The 12,263-nt window shown below is 38.3% G+C and overlaps 1 protein-coding gene across 10 annotated transcripts in view; it reads left to right on the top strand.

Annotated features, from left to right (window-relative positions):
* LOC101015186 (ankyrin repeat and SOCS box protein 3) overlaps positions 1 to 9,291 on the top strand; it is a 196,253-nt gene extending 186,962 nt beyond the window's left edge. For 7 of the 10 annotated variants that reach the window (XM_031655147.1, XM_017947524.3, XM_017947525.3 and 4 more), the window contains one exon: positions 8,585 to 9,291. In XM_031655147.1, the coding sequence (XP_031511007.1) occupies positions 8,585 to 8,772 (188 nt within the window). In that variant the 3' untranslated portion in view covers positions 8,773 to 9,291. The remainder of the gene's footprint in view (positions 1 to 8,584) is intronic. The other 3 variants (XM_017947523.2, XM_009184177.4, XM_003908650.4) reach the window with 2 other exon arrangements.
* The last annotated feature ends 2,972 nt before the right edge of the window (positions 9,292 to 12,263 follow it).

The raw sequence follows: 12,263 nt of genomic DNA, 5'->3' as shown, positions 1-12,263 counted from the left end.
TATATTAATATTTGTTTGACTATAGTAATCACTTCATTATGGTAGGTATATCAACATAAGCATACAAAACATCACACTGTTCACTTTAAATATGTACAATAAAATAATAAAAATTTTAAAAAGCTAAAAAGAGCTAAAATAGAAATGACTACCTACCACCTAATTGCAACTGACAAGAAGTTTAAAATTATCAAGAAAGTATTTGAAATATAGTCTCACCTTTACTTTAACAGTGAGCCTTGTCCTTAACATGTAGTGTGCCTTGAGATAATTAGCTAATGAAAGAACCATACTCAGCAAGACACTGTAATGTACACATTCGGAACATGAGGACAAGCACTGATTTTTTTTTCTCAATGTTTAAGTCTTAGGATACCCAGTCCATTATTTTTTTACAAAATTTACTAACCATAATGATAAAGGCTTAGAGCTCTTTTTGAGTTTTCTTATTCAATAGCAAAAGACAAAAAGTCACAGACCACTGGGGAAACACATGTCCTTCCTGCCACAGTAAAACTGGCTGAAATAATATGAGGACAAAACAAAATGCATTCCTTATTAGCAAATGTTGTTAAAGGAGCATAGAAAACATTACTAAAGCATTAGAGTTTTTTTTAGAAAAACCCTGCAGATAGAAAGTTTGGTATACTAAGTTGGAAGGAGATTTGTGGTATTTATAACATGTTACAACTTAGGATATTTGTTAAGATTCTGTTTCAGTGAGAGAATAGACAATTTTTTAAGAGCCACTAAAGGAAAAATGCACCAGAGAAGAGATACAGTGAGGTGTTTTTAACAATGGGGATACAGTCTGAGAAGTGCTTTGTTAGGTAGTTTTGTCGTTGTGCAAGTATCATAAAGTATTCTTATGTAAACTAGATGGTAGAGCCTGCTACACACCTGAGGCTACATAGTATAGCCTATTGCTCCTAGGCTACAAACTTGTACAGCATATTACTGTGCTGAACACTATAGCCAATTATAACACATTGGTAAGTATTTGTGTTTCTAAACATAGGAAAAATACAGTAAAAATACAGCATAGGTGGGGCGTGGTGGCTCACGCCTGTAATCCCAGCACTTTGGGAGGCCGAGGTGGGCGGATCACCTGAGGTCTGGAGTTCGAGACCAGCCTGGCCAACATGGTGAAATCCTGTCTCTACCAAAAATACAAAAATTAACTGGGCGAGGTGGCGGGCGCCTGTAATCCCAGCAACTTGGGAGGCTGAGGCAGGAGAATCGCTTGAACCTGGGAGGCGAAGTTGCAGTGAGCTGAGATCATGCCACTGCACTCCAGCCTGGCGACAGAGTGAGACTGTCTCAAAGCAAAGCAAAACAAACAAACAAAACAGCATAAAAGATAAAAAAAAAAATGGTAGATCTGTATAGGGCACTTACTATGAATGGGACTTGCAGGACTGGAAATTGCTCTGGGCGATATCAGTGAGTGAGTGGAGAGTCAATGTGAAGGCCTGAGACATTACTGTATGCTACTATATACTTTAACGCCATATACTTAGGCCACACTAAATTTGTAAAAAAATGAATTGATGTTATGACACCTGTGACATCACTAGATAATAGGAATTTTTCAGCTCCATTATAATCTTGTGGGGCCACCATCGTATATGTGGTCCATTGTTTACTAAAACATCCTTACGCAGCGCATGGCTGTATTGGCAACAGTAATGGCTTATTTAACAGAAAGATGTGTTTTGGAAAAGCTATGTAAGAATGACCATTGATGGAGTGGTGGCTGCTTTTATCCAAATGTAAGGTAATGGAGATAACAGGAAATGAGTTTACTGCATCATTCATAGGCTAGTACAGGAAAAGAGATGAATCCAGAATTGCACGAAGTAGTGTCATTGTGGATAGTTTTTAAAAACATGACCTTTAAAATATATTAGGGTCTTTGCAGTACTTTATAATGAGGTGGGAGTGACCATAATTTTTGTTTATACATCCAAAGTTTTGTTCATTATCTGTGATACAAAATATAAAAGAACCCTTAAATTCAAAGATAAATTATGTGCTTTTCTTTTACAAAAATACAGCTTTTCCTTTCTTGGCGATAAATAACTGTCAGTACTTTGCAACCTACCACATATTTTGTAAAAATTCTGTTGATTTAGGGAAGAGACGGCATTTTAACTGAGTGAGAAGGTAACTGCCTTCTGAAAGGAACTCCCCTCCATGCCCCCCAACACAAGTTAAAGCCAAGCCCTGAAAGAAACTTTTACTATGTGGAGATGATTTTGAAAATAGGTACTAGGAAATACTTTTATTGTTATATGATTTTCTTGCAAAAAGTAGTATATATCACCTGGAAAAACTCTTACATTGACATACTTAAAACACTTGGAAATAGTTCCCCTCTGTTTTGAATTGCAGTTAGTAAAAATGCAAAACTTTCTAATTAGCTTATAAGCTAATTGATATCAGGAAAAAATAGAAATTTACCAGATTAATTTTGACAATAACTTTTTCATAATTGCTAGATAGGCTAGAATAGAATCCTGGTTTAGTTCAGCTAAGCCATAATGTACTTCTCCCATTTAGACGTTTTTTCAGCTACATCCATGTATCAGAATAAACTGGGCTTAGAACCAACTTTTGGAATTGCTAGATCACTAAGAATTAAATTAATAAAGCCTAGTCAATCACCATGTTCTTGTTAAAATATTAATATTTAATGGGGTCTTATACCTTTAGTTAAAAATGAAATTATTTAAAATATTTCTTTTTTTTTTTTTTTGAGACGGAGTCTCGCTCTGTAGCCCAGGCTGGAGTGCAGTGGCCGGATCTCAGCTCACTGCAAGCTCCGCTTCCCGGGTTCACGCCATTCTCCGGCCTCAGCCTCCCGAGTAGCTGGGACTACAGGCGCCCGCTACCTCGCCCGGCTATTTTTTGTATTTCTTAGTAGAGATGGGGTTTCACCGTGTTAGCCAGGATGGTCTCGATCTCCTGACCTCGTGATCCGCCCATCTCGGCCTCCCAAAGTGCTGGGATTACAGGCTTGAGCCACCGCGCCCGGCCTATTTAAAATATTTCATATTGGCTTATTTTAATTTTATTTTATAGTACAAATAATGTTTGGTTAGTAGTATACATATAATTTATATGTAAAACATATACATTGGGTTCTGTGCTCAGAGACTTTGCTAATTTAGTGTGTAATCAAAACATTTGGAGATCAGTAGATTTTTTTTTTTTGAGACTATCGGCTCACTGCAAGCTCCGCCCCCACGGGTTCACGCCATTCTCCTGCCTCAGCCTCCCGAGTAGCTGGGACTACAGGCGCCCGCCACCTCGCCTGGCTAATTTTCTTGTATTTTTAGTAGAGACGGGGTTTCACCGTGTTAGCCAGGATGGTCTCGATCTCCTGACCTCGTGATCCGCCCATCTCGGCCTCCCAAAGTGCTGGGATTACAGGCTTGAGCCACCGCGCCCGGCCGAGATCAGTAGATTCTGTGGTGCCTAGGATTTGTGTGGTATTTCACTTTATAAAATGCTTTTGCAAATGTGTTCCAACTTGAACCTCCTCAACAGCCTTTTGATGCAGGGAAGTGTCATTATGCCCATTTTGTAGATGAGGCATTATTCTCATTTTGTGGAGGGGGAACTGAAAGTCTGAATATTTAGATGACTTGCCCAAGGTCACACAGCTAGTTAATAGTCAGCGCCAGCACAGGTGTTACTACTAGATGGTGCTTTTCCATTGAATCCATTCATTGCCTCTATACTGGTCATTCGTCTATACTGGTCATTCCTGTTGTTTTGACTTCATGTCCTAATCTACTCCTTATTTTTCAGAGTCCTCAAGTAGTCGTCTTTTGTGTGTTTTCTCTAGCGGTTTTAGTTATAGTCAGTGAGAGAGAGAGACAACACAAGTAAATTAAGAAAAATTGGAAACAAAAGGATGGAAGCCAACCAGAAAGACAATATATTAATGATGAAAATAAAAATGGTAGTAGATGACTCAGAAGTCAGATAAATACATTTGATGTGCAAAACATTTCAAAGAAACCAGAGAAATGTAGTTCAGGCAGATAGGTCATTTGAACATTGGCCTGAGGACAGACTAGAGATGAATGTAAAAATACAGTGGGTGTGTATGATATAGATATAGTTTTGTGCTATAGTAAAGTTGGCATTTATGAGCATAATGAATTAAGAATTGTGATGTTTAATTTGATCGTTGTGTCTGCTTTTGATTTTAACAAAACTTTATATAACAACATGTAGTCTTCTATCTTGATTGTTCTGCCGGTACATATAACAAAATGAACAAAATAGAGGAATTCTGTATAGGAATTAAAAGTTAAATGTTACTTGTCTGCTAATAGATCTATAGATAAACTAAGTTTAACATACTGAATAAAAATGATTGGGTCAGAAAAGTGACTTAAAAGTGTGGCATGGTTTCAGACGTCATTTTCTAGGTTACAGTCACTGCCATAATCCAAGAACATGGAGTTTTATTCAACAAACTAAAATATAGTTTTAATAGGTTTTCACGAAAGTAAGTTTTACATACCGTTTCTGTGGCCTTTTTGTATTATAAATTCAAGGCATGACTTGATCTTCTAGCCTAGTGGCAACATGTCTGGAAATACTATGCGTCACTAAAACTTTCAAAGGGATTTTGTACGCTTTGAAATATTGCATATATGGTTATAAAATTCTCTTAGTATTTACTGGCATATTAAACTAAAATGGCACTGACAGGCATATTATTGTCTGTGTTAACAATCTACACATGAAAGACTCCCTCAGTTCAGCTGAACATAGTTCTTACCTCTAATTGTTCATTAGGCCAGTGATCTGTTGTGCTCTTAGAAGGAAAACCAAAATGGTGCCATTGAAAGTTGAACCAATACCTGAAGTAGCTATACTTTTCCTTTTTTATTGTTAAATGGAAAGATATTCTGAAATTTATGATAGTTTCAGTGGTTTAGAAGATGTTGGAGAATTATATTGAGCTTGTCACAGTTTAAAGAACCCTGGACTGGGAGTCAAATCATTTAGATCTAGTTAACAACAGCTATGTTGTGATGTGCAACATCTCAGTGGGCAAGTCACTTTAAGTTTCTCCTAACAAACGCCGAACTGGTCTAGTGTGGCTTGATCACTCATGGTTAAACTTCTACACACAAAATTAGCATAAACAAATGATTTATTAAGCTTTAAAGATAGACCCCCAGTGATGTAGTCATGTAACCTAGACAAGCTGGTCAGTGCTACATGAAGTGTTAGGGCATGTGGAGGAACTCTTCCCAGTCAGCCTATAGAATTTTAAGCCAGTGTAGTCTGTTCACTCTGAGAAGCTGGAGCATCATTAAGGATCCCTTATCTCCAAGTCAGCAGCTCTCCTCTGGGTTGCACAGCCGTCCTTTATCTTTCTTCTGGGTGTGTAGTAAGTATTCATGTTCCTAAGAATGTGCAGAATGAAGAGATTCAATTTAACAGATGCCTATTAAACTCTAACTGAATATAAGTAGAAATTCTCTTCACCAACTTCACTTTAAAAACACACACTGGATTAACCAGTCTTGTCATGTTCTCTTTCATTTCCATCTGACTGTGTCTATTGGCATGCTCTGTGTTTCGCAGCTGGCCAGCTACACTCTAGAATGCCAGTGTTCCTACTAGCAGAGGTGTGTGCTTACCAAACAGCAGTTATGTTTATTTCTGAAACTTTTTATTACATTGTGCATATTATTGTATGCTGAGACCAGCATGGTCAGGGAGACCCTAACCCGACGGCGCTACACAGAAATACAGAGGTGTGAAGTGGGAAATCAGGGGTCTCATAGCCTTCAGAGCTGAGAGCCTTGAACAGAGATTTACTCACGTATTTATTAACAGCAAACCAGTCATTAGCATTGTTTCTGTAGATACTCGATTAACTAAAAGTATTCCTTATGGGAAACAAAGGGATGGGCCGGATTAAAGGAATAGGTTGGGCTAGTTATCTGCAGGAGGAGCATGTCCTTAAGGCACAGATCGCTCATGCTATATTTTGTGGCTTAAGAACACCTTTAAGCGGTTTCCCGCCCTGGGCAGGCCAGGTGTTCCTTGCCCTCATCCCTGTAAACCCACAACCTTCCAGCTTGGGCGTTAGGACCATGATGAACATGTCACAGTGCTGCAGAGATTTTGTTTATGGCCAGTTTTGGGGCCAGTTTATGGCCAGATTTTGGGGGGCCTGCTCCCAACAATTGTAGTTGAATAATTCCAGATTGCACAAGCTAATGAATTGTGAGTGTGAAAAGAGAATGATTGTTTCTTTTAAGGCAAAGTAGAATCCTTTAAAAAGACTTGATATAGATAAGCACAGAACAGAAATAGATATTGAATTAGATGTGGCTACAACAACCGAAAGCAGAAATGCCTGTGAAAATATGGAAGGATTATGCACTCACCTTGTTTCATACATGCGTTTAAATCCATACTGTAACTTAAAGAAAGTGAAACTATGTCCTTATTTATATAGTGGTGAGTAAAAAATACATAAATAAACTGCAAGCCTAAGATGTTACATTCTAGATGTGGTTCATGTATCCATTTTAAATTAGAATGTTTAAAGTATGTGTGGTGTTTTGGTCATCTGCTTTAAGGTGAGTTTCTATGAACTGACCAATTATTGTTCATGATCCTCCTAAGAAGGCTTCCTTATACTTGATAGTTGAACATAGTCAATCTACTTAAACCTTGGGAAAACTGTAGTGTTTGCAGCTTGGGCGTGCTTTCCGTATGTATTCCTGCTACTTCGTCCAGTGGCCCCTTTACCTGTGTATTCCCATCTTTCATGTGAGAACCATCATTTCTCCTTTAAGTTTATAGAAAAGGGTCAAATTTAAGTAAGATATGGATATGAAAAATGTTGGAAATAAATGTGCTATATACTATAGATACTGTAATCTTATTATTTATAATAGGGAATCTATGACTCATGGTTCAAGAAAATGCCCAGCTTAGACTCAGGTTTTATGTACAAAATTGATAACTTTTGCTTTCTTATTTGGCATTTTAAAACACCAGTTTGAGTGATTTCTTTAATTCTGAATAAACTAAACCTAAACTAGTAAACCAAAATGATGATAAGTTAACTTCTGTGGCTTGGAAGATATTGAAGATGTTAGAGAATTAATTTGTCTCAAGCCCTTTGGGTATTAGAGTTTAAAGAACCCTAGACCTGGAATCAGACTAGCTGGTCTGGTATCAGCTGTGCTTTTGATAGTACTTGTCTTTGATGCTCTGATCCTGGTCTGTTAATCATTGTTACATTTCACAGGGATTTATAAAAGATTTCTTGAACTAACAAAAGGCTTTAGGTCCGATTCACATAAAAGCAGACATTAACTTCTTTATTTAACACTTTTCATCTTGGAAAATGAAACTGCTATCATATGATTTTCTTTTTTTTTTTTTTTTTGAGACGCAGTTTTGCTCTCGTTGCCCAGGCTGGAGTGCAATGGTGTGATCTCGGCTCACTGCAACCTCCGCCTTCCAGGTTCAAGTGATTCTTTTGCCTCAGCCTCCCTAGTAGTTGCTATTACAGGCATGTGCCACCACGCCAAGCTAATTTTGTATTTTTAGTAGAGACGGTGTTTCACCATGTTGGTCAGGCTGGTTTTGAACTCCTGACGTCAGGTGATCTGCCCGCCTCAGCCTCCCAAAATACTGGGATTACAGGCGTGAGCCATCACGCCTGGCCTACCCAAAGTATTAGGATTACAGGCGTGAGCCAACATGCCTGGCCTGTCATACAGTTCTTAATTATGTGCACGTGGATTGTCCTTTAATTGGTAATTAGCTTTTGGCTACAGTGCCTTGCAGATACACACACATACACACACATGCACACACACACACGCGCGCGCACACACACACACACACGCTTTGGGTTCAGATAGATCTGAGTTTGAATCCTGGCTCTGCTTCTTACTAGCTCTGTGACTTTGGAAAGTTGTTTTTTTAAATCTCTACAATAGCCTGATAATATATACCTCATGAAGTTAATGAAGCTAAAAAAAGAGTTTGAGTGAAGTATTTAGGCTTATTGCATAGAAGGCACTCAGTAAATACTACCTTTCTCTCAGAGCCAATTAAAAATTTTCATTCTGTGTTACGGTTAAAAAGGAAAACTTGCAAGCTGTACATCTATTCACTTGATATGCTAGGTCTGGAAACCATTTGTAATGAAATAGATTAAGAGAAAGGTAGCATTTGCTTCCGTGAGCTTCTACCATTTCTAAAGTTGGTTCATCCATTTCTTAAGTGCAGTTATTGACAGATCTTTAGAATTTGAGCATTTAGTGTTTGCGGCCCTGGATACTGACTTTAAATGTGTGGCCAACAACTGAAGGGAGAGGAGCCAGTTGAAGGCTGTAGAAAAGAATAAATAAGGTTTATTGTGGTCATACTGACTCCAAGTAGTCTTCTTTCAAAGTAATTCTAAGCAATATATCACTTTTATTACTAAGAGTTGGGAAAAAGAAAAAAAAATGAATTTCCCTTAATGTACTATTACATCTTTCTGTTTAAAAGTTTCACCTTGCTTTTTTTGTTTCTCCAGCCACTATTCCATCCCTGACCCATCTTTGTCGTTTGGAAATTCGGTCCAGTCTAAAATCAGAACGTCTACGGTCTGACAGTTATATTAGTGAGTTGCCGCTTCCCAGAAGCCTACATAATTACTTGCTCTATGAAGATGTTCTGAGGATGTATGAGGTTCCGGAACTGGCAGCTATTCAAGATGGATAAATCTGTGAAACTACTTATCACAGCTCATTTTTTCCTCTGAAAAACCATCGAGACAAAAGAGCCATGGAGTACAAGGTTTTATGATTTTATAGTCAAAAGATGATTATTGTTTGTGAGATAGGTTAGGTTTTGGGGGGCTAGTAGTTTAATGTGAATGTTTATGTTTACAACTAGCCTTCCCAGTTAAAAAAAAAAAAAAAAAAAAAAAGAAAGAAAAGTAAATCTCACTTATATTACTTTATTGCAGCTTCATCACCAGTACATTATATGTTGTAATATTTATTTACCTGACCATTTTCCGCTTTATTTTGCTAATAAACTGTGATGTTGCTTCTAGTGCTAAACATGGCATATTTCTATGATTCGTGTTTACCTGGTGCTAGGAGCTCAGAATGGAATGCATAAAGCTTCACTGGAAGTGTATACAACTGTGGTGTAGAATCTGTTGTTGTTATTATTTTACTTAGACTTGAAGATGTCTTATGTTTATTAAAGAACACGTTTTCCTATTTTATCGCAGTTCATTTCATCTCCTAATTAAATGGCTTTTTTTTTTTTTTTTTTTGAGATGGAGTCTTGCTTTGTCACCCAGACTGGAATGCAGTGGCACAATCTCAGCTCACTGCAACCTCTGCCCCAGGGTAATTCAGTCACTTTTATGAAGAATTGATACTCATTGCCTATTCACATGTAAACTCACAGGAAAAAATTATTTTACAAGAATATAGAAAATCAAGCATATTGCTGGGTTTTCCCTTCCAGTTTCTTTTTATTGTTTGACAAAAACAAAAAACAACCACCACCAACCCACCCAATTCTAATCTGCAAAGGCAAGAACAGCCCTAAACTCAAAGACGTGCTCAGTTGGGAAAAAAAAAATTGGTTTCAGTTTTGAGATAAATGAGCATGTTAGCACAATTAGGATTTTAATCAGGAGACTGAGAGGGGCATGTCTGTGGCACCATCTTTAAAGAAAGAAAGGGGTTGGGCATGGTGACTCCCGCCTGTAATCCCAGCACTTTGGGAGGCCGAGGCAGGTGGATCATGAGGTCGGGAGATTGAGACCATCCTGGCTAACATGGTGAAACCCCGTCTCTATTAAAAATACAAAAGAAATCCAGGCATGGTGGTGGGCGCCTGTAGTAGCAGCTACTCTGGAGATTGAGGCAGGAGAATGGCGTGAACCTGGGAGGTGGAGCTTGCAGTGAGCTGAGATCGCGCCACTGCACTCCAGCCTGGCAGACAGAGCGAGACTCCGTCTGGAAAGAAAGAAAGAAAAGAAAGAAGGAAAGGAAAGGAAAAGAAAGGGAAGGGAAAGGAAGGGAGGGGAGGGGAGAAGGCGGGGAGGGAGGGAGAGAGGAAGGAAGGAGAGGAAGGAAGGAAGGAAAAAGAAAAAAAGAGTAGATATTACTGAGTTGGTTAGTATTTATATATAAAGTTCAGGCTCCATTCAGCTCCAGAATCATTGAGCAGCTTTGTTCCTATGAAGCAGTAATAGCAAGTTCTATTAATATTATGGTGTTTTTCTTTCTTATTATCTAGATAAGCTGTCAAACAGTCCATGAAATAAAGACCTCAGAATCCTAGGTTAATGAGGCGCCACCTCATGGGTTTTTACAATTTTTTTGATCTAAATTTAGAGTCAGGAAGAACTAAACACTGGATCAAGTGAGCCGTGGTAACAGGCTATAGAGAATGACCTTGAGAGAAAGGTTATGAGAGCATTACTGTCAGAGTAGACTACCTGAGATGAGGTCCAAGGAGGCAAAGTCTTCTGTCCTATTGGGATCCTGTGGCTTAAAATAGATGAGAGTGGGTCAGCCATGCCCGTTTCTGATAGGCCTTTGGTGGTAGACAAAAGCAGTGATGAAGGTGGACCAAACAAGGATGACATTGCTAAGACCCAAAGGTACGACTGAACTGTTACCTCAGACTAGAACTGCCTGTGGTGTGGAGGTAAGAGTTTGAATGTGGGTGTACAGGCAGAAATAAGTTTGCATATAGAAAACCAGGTGGAAATTCTGATAATTTCATAAAGAATTTCCAAAACTGTGTATATAGTGTAGTATTTTTTAAATGTCATAATGTTTATTTTCCAAACCCTAAATCTCTGATTTGTAGGATAGCACCCAGCTTTTTCTTGGGGGAAAATGTATGTAGAATGTTTAAGGTTTTTTAAAATTTCTCATTTTTTTTTTATTTCCATAGGTTACTGGGGAACAGGTGACATTTGGTTACATGACTAAGTTCTTTAGTGGTGATTTGTAAGATTTTGGTGCACCCATCACCCAAGCAGTGTACACTGTATCCAGTGTGTAGTCTTTTATCCCTCACCCTCCTCTCACCCTTTTCCCTGAGTCCCCAAAGTCCACTGTATTATTCTTACACCTTTGCATCCTCATAGCTTAGCTTCCACTCAGGAGTGAGAACGTACAATGTTTGATTTTCCATTTCTCAGTTACTTCACTTAGAATATGGTCTCCAATTCCATCTAGGTTGCTGCAAATGTAATTATTTCGCTTTTTTTTTTTTTAAACAATCTTTCCATTTTTTAAAAAAATTATACTTTAAATTCTAGGGTACATGTGCAGAGCATGCAGGTTTGTTACATATGTATACATGTGCCATGGTGGTATGCTGTACCCATAAACTCATCATCTACATTAGGTATTTCTCCTAATGCTATCCCTCCCCCTTCCCCCACCCCCTGACAGCCCCCGGTGTGTGATGTTCCCCTCCCTGTGTCCACGTATTCTCATTGTTCAACTCCCACTTATGAGTGAGAACATACGGTGTTTGGTTTTCTGTTCTTGTGTTAGTTTGCTGAGAATGATGGTTTCCAGCTTCATCCATGTCCCTGCAAAGGACATGAACTCATCCTTTTTTATGGCTGCATAGTATTCCATGGTATATATGTCTCACATTTTCTTTATCTAGTCTATCATTGATGGACATTTGGGTTGGTTCCGAGTCTTTGCTATTGTGAACAGTGCCACAACAAACATACATGTACATGTGTCTTTATAGTAGCATGATTTATAATCCTGTAATGGGATTGCTGGGTCAAATGGTATTTCTGGTTCTAGATCCTTGAGGAATTGCCACACTGTCTTCCACAAGAGTTGAGCTAAGTTACACTCCCACCAAGAATGTAAAAGTGTTCCTATTTCTCCACATCCTCTCCAGCATCTGTTGTTTCCTGACTTTTTAATAATTGCTATTCTAACTGGCATGAGATGGTATTTCATTGTGGTTTTGATTTGCATTTCTCTAATGACCAGTGATGATGAACATTTTTTCATATGTTTGTTGGCTGCATAAATGTCTTCTTTTGTGAAGTGTCTGTTCATCTACTTCACCCACTTTTTGATGGGGTTGTTGTTTTCTTGTAAATCTGTTTAAATTATTTATAGATTCTGGATATTACCCCTTTGTCAGATGGATAGATTGCAGAAAATTTCTCCCATTCTTTAGGTTGCCTGTTCACTCTG

The sequence above is a fragment of the Papio anubis genome, chromosome 14 (assembly GCF_008728515.1).
Source record: "Papio anubis isolate 15944 chromosome 14, Panubis1.0, whole genome shotgun sequence".
Lineage (NCBI taxonomy): Eukaryota > Metazoa > Chordata > Mammalia > Primates > Cercopithecidae > Papio > Papio anubis.
Note: the sequence above shows the minus strand (reverse complement) of the source record. Positions and strands in the feature narration are given on the sequence as shown.